Source organism: Fukomys damarensis, unplaced genomic scaffold (assembly GCF_012274545.1).
Source record: "Fukomys damarensis isolate Sample0158 unplaced genomic scaffold, DMR_v1.0_HiC HiC_scaffold_38, whole genome shotgun sequence".
In the NCBI taxonomy this organism is placed as follows: Eukaryota; Metazoa; Chordata; class Mammalia; order Rodentia; family Bathyergidae; genus Fukomys; species Fukomys damarensis.
Window position 1 is genome coordinate 17,819,457 of NW_022900950.1, and position 21,867 is coordinate 17,841,323.

At 36.2% G+C, this 21,867-nt stretch overlaps 1 protein-coding gene across 3 annotated transcripts in view; it reads left to right on the plus strand.

Annotated features, from left to right (window-relative positions):
* Positions 1 to 21,867, plus strand: part of Pde5a (phosphodiesterase 5A) — a 118,604-nt gene that overhangs the window by 49,090 nt on the left and 47,647 nt on the right. For all 3 annotated transcript variants that reach the window (XM_010610820.3, XM_010610836.3, XM_010610828.3), the window contains exons 5-9: positions 264 to 353; positions 3,774 to 3,911; positions 5,978 to 6,045; positions 17,336 to 17,444; positions 18,444 to 18,531. In XM_010610820.3, the coding sequence (XP_010609122.1) occupies positions 264 to 353; positions 3,774 to 3,911; positions 5,978 to 6,045; positions 17,336 to 17,444; positions 18,444 to 18,531 (493 nt within the window). The remainder of the gene's footprint in view (positions 1 to 263; positions 354 to 3,773; positions 3,912 to 5,977; positions 6,046 to 17,335; positions 17,445 to 18,443; positions 18,532 to 21,867) is intronic.

Consider the following 21,867-nt stretch of genomic DNA (forward strand, 5'->3'; position numbering starts at 1 on the left):
ATATATATATATATGTTCAGCAACAGATGAGGGGATCAAGAAAATGTATTTATACACAAGGGAGTACTACTCCACAAAAAAGAAAAACTTGAAGCACTTTAATTTGAGAGGTTTGCATCAGTTTTATGCAAGCAAATGTCTACACTTTCAGCTTTTAATGTTTACTTCAACAGTATATATTTTTAGTGCCTTTTATGTTTCACCCAACATTAGTAGACAATTTTATGATTTTTATTTGGCTTTCTGTCATTTCTGTTTTCTAGGACTTTGCTGCTTATTTGGCATTTTGTGGTATTGTTCTTCACAATGCTCAACTCTATGAAACTTCACTGCTGGAGAACAAGAGAAATCAGGTAAGTATAGTACTAAAAGGAGAGAATAGGCATCCTTTGTTAAAATATTTTCAATTTTTAATCCAATGGCAGCGCATGAAGAAAAATCATACAGTCTCCATTTCTAAATGTGTTAGCAGTGTCTTCTAATATTTATAGCTACTTCTGTTTTCTATTCTTCATGCTTGGTTGCTTTAGCACTGTTAGATAATAGTCCTTGACTTGAAAGGTAAGTACTTGTCCTTTATCATTCTTTACTTTCCATTACCCTAACCCTACCAGCTTCATTAAATAATTGTTCAAGGTTACTGCATGAATAATGTTTTTTAGTTCTTGCTTTGGCAACTGGAGACTTTACTTTTCACTTTAGCATCCCTGTCTTTCTCTTTATGTCTTTCCCAACTACCACATCATAGCTCTGCTTTTGCCATTGGATTTCTTCTGTTTTGCCCACACAGATAGCATATATATTGTTCTACAACCACCAAGATGAATTGTTCTTAAGCTTTGTCTATCTTAATTCTAAAGTTGCAATTTAAAATAATGTGTCTCTTTTTACTATGACTATATAAATACTAGTTACCTTTATTGTGACTTTTATTTTTCCTTTTTCCCACTAGAACTGTTTGCTCTTGTGTAGCCTTATGTTTTTTGTGTTTTTCCCTCCCCAAAGAGTCCCTGATATTAGGACTTTTCTTGTGTTCTTCTCCTGGAGATGTCAAATTGGAGTTCTCTACCTGTGTTCTTCCAGCTAAGCTCTTCTACTCATGTCTGCTGCACGAAGTCATCAGAAAACTTTCCTTCACTTCGTTCTTAGAAAGATGCTTTTATTTTTTTTTAATCCTTATAAATTTTTCTTGCTCAGTTCCTCCTGTCTTTTGTTCCAACACATTCTTAATTAAATATTATGGAAAACAATACTAGGAAATCAGGTATGGTGGTGCATGCTTGTAACCTCAGAACTCTGGGAGGCTGAGTTAGGAGGATTGCAAAGTAAAGCCAAGCCTGGGCAACTTAGTGTCTTAGTGAGAGCCTGTCTGTAAAAAATAAGAAAGAATTAGGCATGTAGTTCAATTCAAAGACTCTGGGTTCAGTTCCCCAGTACTGTGAAAAAAAGAAAGAAGAAAAAGGAAGAAGGGAAGGAGTGAAAAAGTAAGGAAGGGAAGGACAGACATGAAGCGTGTGTCTTAGTTACTTTTCTTATTGCTGTGACAAAATATCTGACACCCAAAGTTAAAAGAGGACAAATGAATTATGTCACACAGTTTGTAAAAGTTTCAGTTCATAGTTGGTTGGCTACAAAGCATGGGGACATGACAGAGGGGCACTGCAGAGGAGAAACAGTTCATGATGGGCAGAAGGCAGCAAAGCAGTGAAGTAGTGAAGCAGCAAGCAGCAACCACAGCAGCCCTTTCACTGTTCCTTATATTCTATTCAGGTTACCTGGCCTTAGGCTGGTAGCACTTACACCCAGGTTGGGGCACTATTATTTTAGCATTGCGCATGAGCCAATCCTACCATCACATTCTTGATCCCTGCATCACACACTCTAGATCCAGTCATCTAGTAAAAGTTGTACTTATGACTGCATGATTCTTTGAGGGGACATCTAGATATCAGCTAAGTGGGGAGGATGAGAATGAATGAGTTTTAATTAGCAAGGTAAACTTTCTGAATCCTTGCAGGTATGAAAATATCTATTTTACCCTCCTACCACTTTGCCTCCAATTTTAAAAATCTTTCTCCAGTTTTTATAATATTTATTTTGTTTCTTTTTAAATTTTTATTCATACATATTTGCAGTACATAATATTCACATTCATCTTCTGGAGTGGGTATGTGTACAGAACATTCAGTATATTGATTCCTTTTATTCCCCTTCCACGCCCCCACTGACCTCTCTCTCTTCCTCTCTGGGTCCCCTTTCCACATTTCATTATTATATTATTATTTCATGTTTATGACATATAAAGATTACATTCATTGAGTGTCATTGGTACACATACATGATGCATCTTAAATATTTTTGTGTCTCCTTTTCCCTCCCCCACATCTGGACTCTTGGTCCTCTTCCCATTTGCAAAAGATCTGTCTTCCCAGTTTTTTAATCACTCTTTTATTTTACTCTTTATTTGTACTTTCAAATTACTCAAGTGAAAGAAACTATACAGTATTTGAGCTTGTGTGTCACTTAACATCATGTTTTCAGCATGTCTCCATTTTCCTACAGATGTAATGAGCATCCATGTTATTCCAATTCTTGAGTTGTTGTAACTATTTTGTTAGTTATCTACTATATGTAAATATATAATGCATAATATACTTTCAAGTTATGCATAATACATATTTTGTATATTGTAAACTATGGATTTCTGTTCAGAAACTTTTGAAGTATTTAGCTTTGTTTTCAGAACTTCATTTCATAAGGTGACTTTTTCAGTCATCCTGCTGGTACCTGCATGTCAGGTCAGCACTTTGAGCCTGGAGACTTAAGTGACCCCATTAGTTCTGTGCAATTCCTTTGTCATTCTTTCTTTTTCTTTTCTTTTTTTTTCTCTTCATTTTTTTAGAACTCATGCTAACAAGATATTGGACTTTCAATTGCCTCTAGTTGCAGGATCTTCTAAATCTTCTGTTCCATTCTTGCCACCTTTACCCAGTCCTCATGTTTACAAACACAAATATGACCATGTCACTTCCCTCCTGCATCTATCACAGAACAAATTGCTTCAAAATCATACGGGCTCTGAGGATCCTTCTCAACACCGCATTCTCATCACCTGGTTCTCTATATTCTTTGCTCCCATAACCTTTGATCAAAACTTTCAATATTCTGCTTTTTCTCAATTCAGTTCTTTTTTTCTTGAACAATTTCCCTTCCACGTTTCATCTGATTGTTTTCTGATCATCTTTCTCCCATTACATAAATTCTTTGTGAGATCAGAAGAAATTCTCTGGCTTTCAGGGGAAAGAGGCATTTCAGAAGACACAAAGGGAACTCTTAAACTTTACCTTGAATAAAGTTTATTTCTTAGTCTTAAATATTCATAAAGTTAATTAATGTTGATCTCATAAATTTGGATCAATAGCAGTAACTGTATATAATGTATCAGATATTTTTCATAGTGCTTTATAAATGTTAAATTATTCAAAACTCACTGTTCTCACAAAACTGACCATCAGTCACAAACCTAGCAGGAAGGGAAGTCAGAATTAATGACTCATTAATCTGACTTCAAAGCCTGTGATTTTAACCATTGTACTAAACCTCACAATCATTAGGGAGTTTCGTTAGTAAGCAGAAACAAGTTTAATACTTGAGTTGAGACTTGATCATAACTTTCTAGATTATATGAACAGCATAACCCTTGAAAATCTTTATTTTGCTTTATTAATTACAAATAACTTCAGAGTAATTAGCTGTTCATCTTCCTTGTCTAGGTGCTGCTGGACCTTGCTAGTTTAATTTTTGAAGAACAACAATCATTGGAAGTAATTCTGAAGAAAATAGCTGCCACTATTATTTCATTTATGCAGGTGCAGAAATGCACCATTTTCATAGTGGATGAAGACTGCTCCGTGAGTACAGAGTATGGCTTTTTCATTTTTAGAAAGACAGAATCTTACTTTTCTGAAAGCACAGCTTCAAAGCTTTATTTTAGCCTCAGAACCCTCTCTCGAAAGCACCTGTATAAGAATATTTAAAGTAGATCAGAGTATGGGCTGTTCTCCTTAAATGGAGCTGGTGGTGAGAGTGGAGATGCTTTTCGTGCTGGCTTTCGCCCGTGTCCCTAAAACTAAGCAGGTCTGGTGAGAAGAAACATCTGTGAGCTGCTTGTCAGTGACTCCACTGTCTGGAAGGAGAAATGCATTGTCACTGCATAGTGCTAACTTCACACAGTCAGGAGTGGTGGTGCTGGAGTTGCTGTGAACAGTTAGACACCCACTATGGAATGGGTTGGATATAATCCTTTGTTTTTACCACAAATTATTTAGAACCAGAAGCTGAAGCCCAGTAGAGGCTGATATTCAAGGTACTTGTGAGTGCAATATCCTTTACCAACAATGGAAAACCTCTAATGTATAATTGGCTGGTTTCAGTCCATTGATGTGTAATGTGAAGAAACGCCTCCTGGTGTGTAGAGAGAGATGGGGCTCCAGAGAACTGCTTGCTTACCGACAGGCCATCTGCCTTGAGTTTCCTGAGTCAGATCTCAACCTATGAATTGCTGCTTCTAGAATACTGCTTTTTGATGTGGTGGTTTACTTTTTTCCATTAGTCTGAGACTAGGCTTTGCATTGGTAAGCTGCTAGGAAAGAAAGGGACACTACCACTTGTGTGTAGATCAGTTTGAATCCAGGTATAATATTGGAATTGATGTGGTTAGGGGAAATTCAATAATAAAATGTATTTGATAATCTTTATTAAAACTTTTACATGTGTTTAGATATTAAGCCTGTAGGATCCATTATCATCTGAATCATTTTGTATGAATGTATATGTCAGGTTGAATGGGTTGATTAATAAAAAATTCTTATTAATAGGATATCAAATGAGAATGCCCTGTGCTTAAAAAAGATACTCAGCATTTTCTTAGATACTATTTCCTATTTTCAATCAGTTATAAAATCCTTAGTGTAGAGGTGATTACAAGATACCTGCTAGCTTTTTAAAGTTCAGGTCAGAATTCATTACTGCAATATGTCAGTTTACCATTTTTGCTCTGTGACCTGCTCTTTAGAATTTAATTTTTGAAAGTTATACACGAAGCATTTCCATTTAAAACAACTTAAATATCACTTTAATTAACATTCAGGGCAAGCTTCTCCCAGTTAGCCCCTATCATGGTAGTGAACTGACTTGGATCAGTGATGTTTTGAACTACAATTCAACAATGTTCCTATAAACATATTCTGCTTGCTTTTTGACATTTTAAGTTGCTGGGTTTAGAAAAGAAAAGAGATGACTTGATGCTCATTACAGTTATTACAGTGCCATTACTATAATGACATTACAGTTATTTAGAGTTAAAATATTCAACATTATCAAAAATAAAAAAATGTAAGCCTCTGAAAGTATACTTAGCTTCTTCCCTTCACCAGTTGTGCTGTCATTTTCTTTGTTTCTTTCCAGTTCTTCTTTATTCAGTTGTAGATATAGCATTGATGCAAATAGGTGTTTTCCTTCTTAAAGTAATTTCAAAAATATTACTATGTTATTAAAGACTTCATCATTATTTTAATTGTCTCATAAAATATTACTGAGTGGTACTTCTCATTAAGAAAGGATTCGATTCCTGGGATTTGATAGCATTCATCAATGTATGATTAAAAGCCCAAACTTGAGAATTTAAAGCAAGCATGCAGAAATTTTGAAATTAGTGTATGCACTAACACCCAATGGAAAAAAACAAACAAATGAAAGGGCACTCAAGCCTTCTTGCAAGTTAAAATCAGAAATAATATGAACAAAGCTATTAATAATGGGACTTTGAGGATGCTATTGATGAATACTGGGATTACTTCAGTTGGGAGTAAGTATAAATATATTACAAGAATTGATGCCTTTAGTGAATTGCACTGCGCACGTGTATGGCTTTCATTACCTTATCAAACTTCAATCTCTGTTGTCACTTTGTTTTTAGGATTCTTTTTCTAGTGTGTTTCACATGGAGTGTGAAGAATTAGAAAAAGCATCTGATACTTTAACAAGGTAAGTTAACCTATTCTCTATTTGTCTTTATCATAGGTATATTATCCTGGCCAGATTGTTATTTCATTCCTAGTTTGATGTAAGACATAAGTGATAGGCTATGTTTCTCCCCCCACACAAATAATTTTAGTTGTCAGAATACTTTATTTGATGTTAGTAGTTTTTCCACTACATTGATTCACCTGAGAATTATTTCATACAGTGAATAGCATTACAATGTGTGTAGGGCTCAGTATAGTATTGTTATGAACTAGTTTTAAGATCCACAAGCACTATATTTCAATTATATTTTTTCATTTGCACAATTGATCTGTATTAGTTACTCTTCTGTTGCTGGGACAAGTACTGACACATACAACTAACGGGAGAAAAGGTTTATTTTGGCCCATGTCTCAGAGGTTTCAGTTCTTGGTCAGCCATCTCTAAGGCAGAAATGGCATGTGAGGAGGGCATGGTGCAAGAAAGCTGCTCAAGCCATGGCAGTCAAGAGTCAGAGTAGAGGAAGAGTGCTGGAGAGGAGGGGCCAGGGACCTGATATAGACTCCAAGGTCGTGCCCCATAACCCATTTCCTCCACGTAGGTCCTTCTTCCTAATAGCCCAATCAGTATGCAATCGCCAGTGGGTGCACCCATCCATGAGGTCAGTGCCCTCACAATGCAGTCACCTCTCTGCGAGTCTCCATAATGTAGTCAAGTTAACACTCATCATAAACAGACACAGACTATTACTGGAAATTTCATCGATTTTTGAGCAAACTCTTCTATAAACAAAATTGGAATATAGTACTTGTGGATCTTAAGTGAACTTGCTCACAATAATATTATACCTAAGGGCCAGGGATTTGGCTCAGTGGTTCTGCTGCCTGCCTTGCAAGCACAAGGGCCCGAGTTCGATACTCAGTACAAAAAAAAAGGGGGCGGGGGTTTAGCTCAGCAGTTCGGTGGCCTGCCTTGCAAGCGCAAGGACCCGAGTTCAATCCCCGGTACCCCCCCAAAAAATGTTTCTGTAAATAATATTATACCTAGCTCTACACAAATTGTAACACCATTCACTGTATGAAATAATTCACAAATAGGTCAAAATTTGTTCTGATTTGGAATTAGCCATTAGAATTTACCTAATAGTAAAAGGAAGCTTATGAGCCTGATCATAAAGTATTTGTTCCCACTGTCACTAAAGCATGTTATATCTCTGTTGTCATTTAGTTATTTTCCATTGTTTTGGTTATTTTAAAATTTGTGTTCATTTTGCTGATAATTCTTACTCATAAGTGATCTAATATATTTATATGATGGGGGATACAGATGATATTGTCACAATTTTGTACATGCTACTCTTGGAATAGATTTAAAATACCAAATGCTATTACTCATATTTCTTTTTTTCCCCTCTTAGCAAATAGTTAGCATTGTTTGATAAGTGAAAGTGGATGTTAAGCAATTTAAGTGCTAAGGAATGTAAATCTGGAAAGATAAAGTATCAGGAATTCTTGGGCATAATGTCATATTATTTGTGTGTGTGTATCAAAAACTATTTTACCCCTGATTATTACTACTAAATCTAAAAGCCTTCTCCATGGCTTTTAACTTGGTATTACATGGTGTTACAGTTCCAAATTTTTTCACCTGAGTAGACTTAATGCAGTCAGAGTTATAACAATTAATATAGTCTTCAATTAACTAAGCTCCTTGTTGATGGTGCTTTAAAAATAACCTCTGTGAACATCTATAGAATATTCTCTCAGATAAGTTTCCTGGTTTATGTAAACTGTCAATACCTCTGAATAAACTAGGTAAAGACTAATGTTCTTGAAGAAATAAAAAACAAATGCAATACTTGAACTTTATTGAGATTACAGTAGTTCAAAACAACGAGAGTTATTAAAAGCATTTTTTGTGGACACAATTGAAAATTTTAATATGGACCAGATACTAGCCCATAACAGGGAATTTCTTTATGTTTCTTTGGAATTAAGAAGATAGTGGCATCAGTAGGAAAATATTCTTATTGGGATCTCTCTTTTTTTTTTTTTTTTGGTACTGAGGATTGAACTTGGGTCCTTGCACTTGTGAGGCAGGTGGTGGAACCACTGAGCTAAATCTCAAAAATTTTAAATGTTGAATCCAGGAGGAATATGTTCACTTTACTTTCAGGTTTCTTGTACAATTTCTGTATATTCAAATAGTTCACTTAAAAAAAAGAAGAAAACGTTTGTAGTAAAAAATAAGACATAGAATAAAAGGAAACTCATCTCTACATTATATAACTTATAACTGCTGAGTTTACAGCCGCAAGAGCATAATACTTCAGTGCACAGGCTGGTTTTGTCCTGAGACTCTTAAGTAAGATTGGGCCCGAAGATCTCCGTGGGGGCTGTGGAAAGTGTCTTCTGTCCTTGCCCTCTGTCTGTGCCCTTTCCTTTCATCATCCCTCCTATCTTCTCTCATACTTCCCATCCTAAGAAGGATGGAGAAAGTATTGACCTCAGTGAGTTAAAGTTGTTAGTCTAAGTGTGTGTATTTAAATCGAACCTGGTTATTGATTATTCCTAGACCACTATTTTTTTTTTTTTTTTTGGTACCAGGGATTGAACTCGGGTCCTTGCGCTTGCAAGGCAGGCCACTGAACCGCTGAGCTAAATCCCCAGCCCTCTAAACCACTATTTTAACAGTAAATGAAGGACCTTTTCACACATTAAAATGATTTTTTAATTAATAAAGGAGTGGGATGTAAGTTGGAGGAATTCTGTGGACTCAGAAGATAGATCTGACTGCTGACTTGGGTATGAGGTGCAGAGTCAAGGCAGATGCCCCATGGTCTCTCTTTCCAGAGATCTTTCTGCTACCCAGATGTTTGCGGTTCCCATGGTCACAACTGAGTAGCTGGCCTATTTCCCTGTTGGCCTTGCTGGTAATGAGCTGAAGGCTGTAACCCATCTCCACTCCCATTCCTTGCAAGTCATGCGTGTTCTGGCATATTTGACATTGTTTTACGTAGTAGTGAAGCTTTTTTGAATGTGTGGAACTATGTGCATGTCCTGGTGTTGAGGCTATTCCTCGTGAGTACTGCTAAGCTCAGTTGTGATGTTTCTTCTTCTTAGGAGAAGCAAAATAGATTATCTTGATTTGATGATGGTATCTGTGTTGCATTTTTAAAACATAATTTTGGAACATTTCTAGACAAAATATGTAAATGCAGTATTTGAATATTTTACTTTTGGGATTTTATGTTACATATAAATATGCATATAAAATGTTGCAAACATACAAAATATGTAAATATGTATCTATATACATTTATCTCCATTTTACAATTGGAAAATTGCATGATGGTGCTTATTAAAAGTATACAGTGATTAATCATCCAGATTTACCTTTGCATATTTATGCAGCAGTCGCATAACTAATTGTATTTTCTACATTGGCACTTTTATTTTTATTATAAATTCAGTCAGGTATAATTTTTAGTGATAGCGGAACAGACCCAGAGACCTGGTGTAATAGTGACCTCTACTGGTTAAATGTACATTTTCAAAAAAACAAAAATAAAATCTCACTATATGATTTTTTTTTTTTCTGAAACTACTGACTCCAGAAACTTAAAATCCTTAGCTTGTTAAGTGTGTATGTTAAAATAAAAACTTATTGTCACTAAGGGTCGGGGATTTGGCTCAGTGGCACAGTGCCTGACTCGCAAACGCAAGGTCCTGAGTTCGATCCCCTGTACTCCCTGCAAGAAAAACATTGTCACTAGAATATTGTCTAGTAATGACAGTAGTTCTTTCTTTGTAAGTCCAGTGAAGGTTATTTTTCCATTTACAATATTTTAAGTATTTCAAGACAGTCTTAGTATAAAGAATTTTTATAAAAGATAATTAGCTTAGTATGATTGCCTTAAAAGAGACTAAATTTACTGATTTTACAGTAATAAAATTCACTTTGTTAATGGAGTATGCCAGCTAAATATTTTTAAATTAGACTTTATTCTACTGGTACAGTAAAAGACCTCATTGTCATGTGATATTATTTTGTTAAAATTTAATTTAATATTTATATGACAGGCTAATTTTGTGAAAAGTGAACCAGAACCAGTGTTTAGTAACCTCAGCGTTTTGAAAATGGAATAAACAGATATTGATACCTATTCATTAATAGACTATTATATTTCTAAAACTGATTATGAATTAAATTTAACACTCTCCAATTCTTATAACCAAACACTTTTCAAGATAAGATGCTGGGTGTTTTCGTGTCAGTAGTTAGTACATTATTCTTTTTAGGCAGCTATTTATGAGTTGGAAATCATTCTTGAGATTTTTCCAACCAAGCCTAATTATTGTTTATAACTTAAAGTAATATATTAACCATAATTTGAGCTGTTAAGCATAAAATTTAAAATATTCAAGGTAATATTGTACACCTTTACTAGCATCATATTATTAGTGGGAAGAAGCACAGTACATTCTGGGGTTGAGGTCCTAGGAATTCCAAAGGAAAGCGCATTTCTGGGTGGCAGGGTGTTTTAGTTTCTGTGCTGCAGTTCAGAGTGGCAGCCAGTTAGAAGGAAGAAGTGAATACGAACCTTGTACACTTTTTATTAGCTCTTTATTTGGAGACATAGCTATTGAGTGGTATAATTCCATACTAATTAACTTCATGCTCTTTATAAAAACACATTCTTAGCACATCATAATCATAAAGTGACAGGTAAATAGAATTAATCTTTTAGCACTTATCATATTAGAAAGCTTTTGCACAGGAAAAGAAACCACATAGTGAGGAGAAAACCCACAGAATGAGAAAAAAATTTTGCCAGCTGTTCCACAGGCAAAAGATTAATATCTAAAATACATAAAGAACTGAAAAAAATCAACCAAAGACCCAATCCAAAAATGGGCATCTGAAATGAACAGACACTTCTCAGATGAAGTAGAAATAGAAAATAAGTGTGAAAAATATGGTCGACATCATTAGTCATTCGAGAAATGCAAATTAAAATAACAGTGAGATTCCATCTGAATCCAAAAATAATGGCTAATAGCAAGAAATCAACCAATACCAAATGCTGGTGAGGGTTTGGGCAAGAGGAACCCTTCTCCACTATTGATGGGAGAGTAAATTGCTACAACTAGTATGGATGTCACTATGGAAATTCCTCAAAAAAAGAAAACTGGGAAAAAATGGTCATTAAGCATAAATCAGAGTGATTGTATTTAAATTTAATACCACGACTGACTAGCTATAGATCTTGTATAGTTATTGAACCTCTGGAAGCTTCAGTTTCCTCATCTGTAAGGACAGAATTGTAGTAATGACTGCATGAACCTAATGCACATAAAATGCTTCTGAAAACTTCTCATTAAGTGTTAGTTACTATTTCTGTGTTTCTGATTATTTTACAATCTTTGGCCTAAAATGATTCCCATGAATTACAAAAAACATAGCAATGCTTCTTTCTGAATTTCCTCTTCCTAATTCTTATCTTCCCAGTCATTCACTCTTATTTTACATCATTGATACCCGCCAGAATGCAGAAAACTTAGATATCTAACTTGGCCCAAATTTGCCAAGAAACAGATGGCATGGCTGGTTTAAATATACAGAAATTTATCAGGTGAAAGACCCTGTGAAAGCAAAGGAGGAAACATCTAGGAGAAGCCGGGGGAGCCATCGGACCTATATGACACTGTGACCCAGACTAAAGAGGTTTAGGGGAAAGGTTGTGTAAAGGGTCTCAGGTGGCTGAGAGTTCTAAGGACAGTTTGGCAAGGCTCTTGGGAGGTCTTTAGGCAAAATTTCCTGTCGATGGAGCCCTGGGTACTGCCTTGGTACTCCTGGTGTGTTCCGTGTGTGTGCAGGAGCAGCCTGGGGCGTGTCACATGTGCTGCTGGGTTCCAGAGCACAGCAAGCAGCGGTGCCGTGAGTTACGCTTCCTGTAGTCGGAGCTCTGAGAGGCCACACCTTCAAAGCCTCTGGAATATTCCTGTTATTTATTTATTTATTCTTAATTTAAAAAAATTTTTTTCCTCATTGAGTTTGTTGGTACATTTTAGGTATACAGTACGGTTACATTCATCATTGGGATCTTCTACATGACTGGTCTTGGTTCTCATTTTTTCTCCTTATCCCTTCCTTCCCTTCACCCCCCCATTTACACTTTATTTCCATTTTTTTCATTCTCACATTTTTTTTTTTCTTTTCCCTACCCTTCCCACTTTCCCTACACCTTTAGCCCCTTTCTTCCTATTTCACTGTGTAAATTATATCATTTCAATTTTATGTACTATTATAGTTTTTCACACCAGAGAAACTATTTGGCATTTACACATGTGTGACTTATTTATTTCACTTAGGAGTATATCCTCAATATGTATCCATTTTCCTATGAATGAATCTAATATCTCATTCTTTATGGCTGAATAGTATTCCATTTTATAGAAAAACCACATCTTCTTTATCCAGATTCCAACTGATGGGTAAATGGGCTATTTCCAAGTTTTAGCTATTATGCACAGTGCCACTATAAACATATATCACTGTGGTATGATTCCTTTAATTCTTTTGGAAAGACACCCAGCAGAGGGATGGCTGGGTCAAATGGAACCTCTAGTCCCAGCTCTGTGAGGTAACTCCATATTGATTTCCATAGTGGTCCCACCAGTCTGCACTCCCACCAACAATGGAGAAGAGTTCCTTTCTCCCCGCAACCCCACCAACATTTGTTATTGTTTGATTTCTTGATAGCAGCCATTCTTTGTGGAGTGAGGTGGAATCTCAGTGTTGTTTTCATCTGCATCTCTCGAATGACCAGTGATGTGGTTTTGGAAAAACTGGATTTCAACTTGCCAAAGATTAAAACTAGACCCCTATCTTTCATCATGCACTAAAGTAAAATCCAAGTGGATTAAAGATCTAAATATTAAAAAAGAGTCACTAAATTTGCTGGAAGATAAGTTAGGCAGAACTCTTGAAGACATTGACATAGGAAAAGGCTTTATGAACAAATCCTCAGTAGCACGGGAACTAGCAGAAAAAATCAACAACTGGGATCTCATCTTATTAAAATCTTCTGCACTGCAAAAGAAAACATCAACAGAACTAAAAGACAACCTACAATGTGGGAAAAAAATTTCTACCAGCTGCTCTTCACACAAAGGACTCTTATTTAGAATATATAAAGAACTCAGAACAATCAGTCCCCCCAAATATAAAGACCTGATTCAAAAATGGGCATCTGAAATGAATAGACATTTCTCAGACAAAGAAGTAAGAGCAGCAAGTGAATATATGAAAAAAAGTTCCAATATTACTGTTATTTAAAAGATGACATCGATATTCATTGTATTGCACTGTCAAAATCTTTCCCAGTCCTTCTTGGCCTAACATTTTCAACATGAAATCATCATTTTATTGTTCCTGACACAATCTGTAACTGCTTAGTGTTTTCCAAATATGCATAGGACTCTTCCACTTCAATGTGTTTTATATTGCTTTTATTTTTCTGCCTGCTTTTTCCACCCTCCCTTCATTCCTGATGTTTTTCTTTCCTTTTTAAGTCTCGGCCAGCCAGTTATGCATTTTTGCAATGCCATCTCTTCCCTAACCCATCCCATTGGGTGCTGTGGGCCATCTTCGCTACATGTGTGGCATTTGCATTGTTACCAGCTGGATTTAACTGTGAATCATGCAAACCTAGAATAAAAATAACTTAAACAAGAATGCAGTGTTACTCTCTGCTGTGAAAGCCCAGAGGGAGGCAGCTCTGGGCCAGTGCTTCAGCTGCGTTGCTGGGCTTCAGGGACCCAGGTACTTTTGGGCTTCCCTCCTTTCGTCCTAAGCCCTTCCCTTCAGGGTCAAGGATGCAGCTCCAGCCATCATATCAGTGTTGGAAATGGTGGAATGGAGAAGGGAAACAGTGGGCAGAGTGTGCCTGTTAGCAGTCTCCTAGGTAAGGAACTGTCACTCCTACATCCTATTGGAACTCAGTCCTGTGGTGACAGTAAGCCATAGGGGAGGCTGAGCAGTACAGTCAGTCTTTGTTCACAATGGCTCTGTTTCCACACAAGGGGAGAAGGGAAGAGTTCTTGATGGACAGCGGGCACCTCTGCGCTAGGCTCTGCCCAGACAGTGCATGCAGTGAGACATTGTGTTCCTCATTCTGCCGCAGCTTTGTCCTCAATTGAAAGCTCCCAATGACAATTACAGACCGGTGTATGTGAGCTTGCATTACTCCCATGTAACGCTGAGAGGGCCTCTCAGGGAACAGACGTGCAAGCTGTGTTTATGGAGTATGGGAATGAGGACACTACCAACATTTCTTGTAGAGGGAAAAATAAACATGTCGAATCTCTCAAATTTAAAAAGCTTTTTTCACTGAAGTAATCATCAGGAAAGTTTTCAGGTAATTAAAAAAGAAGTCAGGTATTTGTTCACTAATAAGTAATTTTAGTACTTTTGCTTCTCTCTGTCCACTCGCATAAATCTGAATTTATGCTTTCTGAGGAGTTGCTTCAACATTGTATGTTTCTTCTGGCTCCTGCTTTAACATAATGATGGGGATGAAAATAGTAACAGTTATTACTATTATTATCACTTTTCAAGAGATTTATACAAAGGTATCTTACTTCCCCAAAGTAGTCCTTTTTCTGGTGGTGGCCATGTTTTTATTTTCTTTATCTTTACTATAGCTTCTCATTTTCTTTCCCCTAGTCTGTTGTTTAAGAGGTACTTGTGGTTTTGGATATCATTTTATTAATCTAAAACCTGCACTTATAATCTCATGTTATACATCTTCCAGGTAGTACGTAGGACATAGGACACTGAGAATATGTTCTTAGGTCTAATATGCATGATAGTTTGTGTGCCTTCACAGGTTATTAGTGTATTCTTCAGAAATATTCTGTCTAATTTTCATTTAGTCATATGCTATTATTCTGTCATTTTCTTTACATTGTTTTCCACTTACACATAATCCTGGCCAGTGGTTAGTACTGTTTGACCAAATTATACTCAAGCTAAAATAAATAGCAGAGAAAGGGAGAACTAAAATATCTTGGCCAGGAATGAGGCCCACACTTTAGAAATCTTTGCGGTATCAGTGGTGCCCAAGAATACAGTACAAAACCACTGTCTCGGGAAGTAGCTTAGATATGTTCAGTGCAAAGGAAAAAAGATAAACAAAACATTGGAACTTCAAGAAGGCATAACAAGTGGACATTTTTCCTGAGTCATAGATCTCATTTGTAAATATCTGCTGGTAAAAGCCCTTCCTATTTCTTCAGTTAGTGATATCACAGTTAAGATGGTCACGTCCTTTCTCTTGGAGTCCGCTGCCATAAGCTGACTGTCTGCCAAACTCATCCCCACCCTCAGAGAACATAGGGAGTTTTCTGATGAAAACATGTGCTCTGACCTGCTTCCCCTCCTAGATCTGACAGTGTGCCCTCTCATATCAGTATCATACTTGTATCATACTTGGTACTCAGTCTGGTAAGCAGGAGACTGGAAAAACTGGAGAAAATATTGTTCATTCAAAAAGTCGAGGAAGATAAGTTTTTTTTTAATTCATTAAGTTTATTGGTACACCTTAGGCATGCATACAGTATGATGACACTCATCGTTGGGAATTTGTATCTTTACATGATATATCTTAATCATTTTTCCCCATTTCCTTGCTCTCCCTTCACTCCCTCCACCCCTTCCTATTTACAAAGACTTTGTTTCTGTTTTTCCCTTTTCTCATATTTTTTCCTTTCTGTTCTTTCCTTTTCCCCACGCTCCACTTCCCCTTCGCCTTTGGACCTTTCCTTCCTATTTCACATTATCTATTATACAGTGTGTGTGTGTGTGTGTGTGTGTGTGTGTGTGTGTGTGTGTCACCGGGAATCAAACCCAGGCCCTTGTGCTCACAAGGCAGGTAACAGAATGAATGAGCCAAATACCCCGATCCTAGTTTATTCTTTCAGTCTCTCATACCAAAGAAACTATTTGGTATTTACATGTGTAAACCCTATTTATTTCACTTAAGAGTACCGCCTCAAGGTCCATCCATTTAGCTATAAATGTCTCTATTTTCTCATTCTTTTTTTCTCACTCTTTTTTTCTCATTCTCTTTCTGGCTGAGTAGTGCTCCATTTTTATTAAAAAACAGTGTCATAAAAGACCTCAAAGCAAGAAAAAGAATGTAGAGATGAAACTAAACCATAGGGAATATGTTAAGGAAAGGGAGACAAGAAAAAGACAAGACAAGGAAAAAGACTCCACTAGAGAAAAGAGTTTAGTAAAATTTTTCTAGGTCTGCTTTGTAATTCCTTTGGTCACAGAATGTGTGCAGGGTTGTTTTAATGAGTAGATATACGTAAAGTAAGTGACTGAGAAAGGATTACTACTAGATTTTAGTAATTCTGTAATCTGCTGAGAAAATAAGAATGGAGTGATATTCACATGAATTTCACATTAAATGACATTTCCAGGGGAACAGATTGACTAGCCCTTATCTGAAATGCATGGGGTTGGAAGTGTGGTAGATTTTTTATTTGTTTTATGTTGTAATATTTACATAAACACAATGAGATATTTTGGGGATGGGACTCATGTCTGAACCCAAAATTCATTTATGTTTCATGTACATCTCACACATAGAGACTGAAAGTCATTTTATGCAATACTTTTAACCTTCCTTGTGTCTCAACTGAACCTCCCATAGAAGATGAGGTGTAAAATTTTCTGCTTGGGGCTTTACGTTAGTGTTCAAAAGTTTTGGATTTGGGATCTTTTCATATTTTCAGATTATACATTTTTAGGTTACAGATGCTTAACCTCTAATAAGATTACTAATGATATTTTTGTTTTAGATACTTGAAAATTGTTAGATTTTGTCTAACATTTAAATTATAGTAACTACCATAGCTGTAAATCATCACATGCATTTAAAGCTGCATGGTGCTGTATGCCTACAATACTAGCTATGTGGGAGGCTGAGGCAGGAAGATCAAGAGTTGCTTTGCCTGGGGAACTAAATGACTTAATGAGCCCCTATCTCAAAATAAAAGGTTTTTGGAGGGTTGTTTGTTTGTTTGTTTGTTTTTAAAGGCAAGGGATATAGCTAAGTGCCATGACCCTGGATTCAATCCTCAGGACTAAAGGACAAAAAAAAAGCTGTTTTCCAACTAAGATAAATTTTTGCACTATAAATTAAGACCACTGTTGTTTCTTTTTCATCATTTATTTAAGTCTGTTTGCTCGTGTTTTCTCATTGCACAGAAGGAACTCATATGTGTTGTTTCCACAGGGAACGCGATGCAAACAAAATCAATTACATGTATGCTCAGTATGTCAAAAATACTATGGAACCACTTAATATCCCAGATGTCAGCAAGGACAAAAGGTTTCCCTGGACAGTAAGTAACCCAATTTTAGCCTTGGAGCTGAAAGGCTGTTTTCCCACCAGACCTGTGTTTAGTGCTGCTCTGCTCTAAGGATCACTCTAGAAATGCTGATTAGGGGCAATCTGTGCTTTCCTGATCTAATGAAGGGGAATAGAATAGCTCATAACACACTACTGCAAGCCACATTTGAGTATTTTTCTCTGTACTTCTTCCAGTTTTTAAATGTGTATTAATCAACCATTATATACCAGTTGTGAAATAATTTAACTATTACCTACTTGATGCCATTGGCAGTTCTTAAATAGTATTGGTGGAGTTTTTAATTTTATCTACAAAACTTAGGTTTCATTTGTTTTGAACTTATGTATCTACCATAGTGACTGTCTCTGTGAGAAAATGGTTAGCTGTTTTCCTCACAGTGAAGCAACAAAGATGTCTTCTTCAGATCCTGAAAACATTGAATTATAGTATTTTCTTTCATCTTATTTCAGAAAATCATTGCTCTTTGAAGTAGTTGGCTTGATTTTGCTACTTGCTTATCAGGGCACCTTTTTCCAACTTTACCAGTGTGGGCAATAGACACAGTGGTATTACCAAAAAAAATGGGCTTGTTGTAAATAGTTTCCTAGGTGGCTTGATGCTTTGGGATTCTGCCATTTTTGTTAAGTAGAAGTATCTACTTCACTGTTATAGTAGATACTGAATAAGTATTTTCACGATATTACTATGAGCTGCTTGAGAAGTTTAAAATAAAAAGATATCTGGAATATTATTTTTAATAAAGTAGGCTGATTGCTTTCTAATGTGTTTATGTGAACTAACTTAGGATTTGGTTATTTTCTGTACTCTTATTTTATTTTATTTTTTTATTTTTTTTCTGTACTCTTATTTTAAATCCAGCTAATAAGGAGTGATTGTATTAGTTTAAATGTGCCATATAGTTAATATGGCATCTAGACAAATCAATTGCTGTCATTTTAGCTGTTTTGTTTTGTGTTTGTTTTTGTTTAGAATGAAAACACAGGAAATGTAAGCCAGCAGTGCATTAGAAGTTTGCTTTGTACACCTATAAAAAATGGAAAGAAGAATAAAGTCATAGGTAAAGCCTTTCTGTTAACCTATACTCTGTGCTTACTTAAAAATAATATATCCGCAATACTTATTTTTTTCAAGTGTAAATTTAAAGAATAACTTGTATGAGTAAAAATAAAATGATAAAAGAATTTTGACATAATTTTGTGTTGATAAAGGCCAGCTGACATTTGTTAGAACATTATTTTTGCATTTGCACTGTGTGTTTATATAACTATTATAATTCAATTTCACAAGAATTTTGTAAAAGTGATAGGTTGAAATTGAGTAGATGAAGTGATACCAAGTTGATAATGTGCTTTAGAGTCTTCCTGGTTTTTTATTTTTTTAAATACATGGTTTAGACTGTAGGTCATATTCATTATTCATTCAGTAAATATTGACTACACTGCTTTAGGCACTTGGGATAAATCCATGAGCAAAGCAGAAATCGCTGCCCTCAAGATCTTACATGCTTATATGCAGGTTAGAGCAAAACATTTACTTCAGAAATGGTGGAATAATACAGTCTTAAAAAATGGAATGTATCTTAGTCACTTTTCTCTCATTGCTGAGACAAAATACCTGACACCCAAAATGAAAGGGGAAAGGGTTTCTTTGGCTTACTGTTTGTAGGGGGTTTGGTCCATAATTGGCTGGCTCCAAGGCAGGGTGACAGAGGGTCAATGGATCAGGACAATAGAAGACAGGAAATGTAGAAAGGGACCTTAACAGCCTCTTTCTGCCCCTTTTATCCTATGCAGGTTACTTAGGGTGGGTAGCACTCACGTCCTCAATCCTAGTACCCTTGAGTTTAGGATTGTATTAGGCATGAGCCTTTGGGGGCATATAAAGACACGTACCAGAATGTTTCCCATTATTGATACATTTGTAAGGCAGGAAATATGTAATTGTGAAATAAATCGAACCCGTTTATATTCTCCCAAGAACTTGAAAGTAAAGGAAAGATAAGTGCCTTCTAAAGATTACATTTTTTCTGGGCGCATGGTACACACCTACTGGTAGTTCCAGCACTCTGGAGATTGAGGCAGTAGGATTACCTCAAGTTCAAGGCCATCCTGGGATACATAGTAAGTTCAAGCCTGGCCTGAACTACATAGCAAGACTCTGCTTCAAAAAAAAAAAAATCCCTAAAGATTAAACTTTGAAAGTGAAACCTTAGGGCTGGGGATTTAGCTCAGTGTTCCACCACCTGCCTCGAAAGCATGAGGTCCTGAGATCGATCCCTGCACCAATAAAAAAATAAATAAATAATTGAAACTCTCACAGAGAAACACTTAGATATATAAAATTACTTTAAAAGGTCTGAATAATTTTTAGGTGAGAAGATGTGACTGATTTTTACTAAAGAAGAGAATCAGAGAAAAGAACAAGTGGTATCATTCATGAAACTTTTTAAAACCTACAGCCATTGAAAGTGCTCATCCAGGTTCTGTCGGGGAGAGGAAACCTTTTTGCTTAATGTGGAGATAGATGTAGAGAGTTTTATCAGTGTGCACTGTGAATTCGGACCACACTGCAAGCCATTTTTTGGGCACATATCAAAGCAGCGGGTTGTAGCCAATAATTTTTCAATGATGCCAATCCCTGTGTTGATATACATTCTTATTGTGAGATGGATACATTGGCTTAATGCCATTAAACATTGCATGAATCCACCATCCCTTGTTCTTCTTTCAGGCATACCAGCTTTACTTCCCTTGTTCTGATTGTTTTTCTTTCCAATGTAGGGTAGCTCATGGGAAGACAATGCATTATTCATACACTTCAAGTGTATTGTTGCTTAGAAGTAGTTTCTTATAGTGAACTAAATTTAAGGCCTTGAGCTGCAGGTGCACATGCTCTTGTTCTAGGGATAACAACTCTTGTTGTACATTAATACTGTTCTGGTTTTATAAGTCAGCATTGTCAACTTAGTTACTGTCAGTCCCCAGAGAGATAGATCTGTTTTCAGCCTACCAATCTCGTTTCTTAGCCTACGAGGCTGAGGGTCAGATACCATGCGTGGTTATTTGCATATCGTAACCCTGTTTGATGCTTGCAGGCCAACTCTTCTAGACTGTGTGGTCCACCGTACCTTTCTATAGTGCCCAGAGGAAAAACAGAAGCTCTCTTCTAAATATTATCACCAATCAGCTCTCTAAAATAACCAATAAAAGAAAAAGCTCTGGTATGATACCAGAGGAAAATCTTATTGTTTGTTATAAAATCTTATTTCCTGGGGGGGAATCAAGGCAAAACACATTATGCTATTTTTTAATACTTTTTCATATAAATGTAAATATTTATGCAAATTGACTAAATAAAAATGTGCAGTTGAACTACAGAAGACATGTGATGTTTACTAGTAAGTTGTCATAAGAAGATAGAATGGCAACTTATCACATGAAGTCATCTCTTCAACTGTCCTCAATACTGTCTCTTTGGAATAATAACAAGGAATGGGTAATCATTGGGGAAAGTTATACACAGGCTCTTTTATCATTGTATTTATGAGGTAAATATGGGCAAACTCAAGGAAGTGCAGACAGGACTGGACTGGACTGAACATAGGACTCACAGCATGGTATCTCCTTTACTCTCTCACTAGGCATATAATTGCTGCGGGCACATTACCCTTCTCTGTGCAACTAATAACCTTTCTGATCTGTTCAAAATTCACATTCCATGAGCCTGTAACTGTTTCAGACAAATGAGCAAAAAAAAAAAATTGGAATAATCGTACTCGTCTCAATGTATTATTCTGTGTTACTCTATTTGACAATGCAGTCAATTTTTTTTTTTTTTTTGTACTGGGGATTGAACTCAGAACCTTGTGCTTGCAAGGCAGGCTTGGTGCCACCGAGCCAAATCCCAGGACCAAATATTGTTTTCTGAAAGGACAAATTCTCTGCAAAAGGAAAAAAATGGCTTCCAGAATGCATTTGTGGCACCAGAAAAGTTCATGTTAGTGAAACATCAGAGGGAAATTTTCCAGTGTTCCTTGCTATTTTACAAGTATGACAAAAAAGTAAGAATTTCAACTCTGGGCTATATTTACATACCCACAGATGCAGCATGGAAAATATCAAGATTGTGGATAATTTGTTTTAACATATCACAGGCCAGATTCCATTCTTATGTAATTCTAATATAGAATCCCCATAGAGTTACATGCAGAAAGACAGACAAGCCCGTGTGGCTTTTGTAATCTTTTCCTTCCTCCTCATTTTTTATTACTGACATTTAGATGAAATTATAGACATTAGACCATCATGGAGCCTGTTGTATCCTCAGATTTATTCCCTGAGGTATTGTTTCACAGTAACAAATGTTTTCTCAGTACTCTGCCTAATACAGTGTT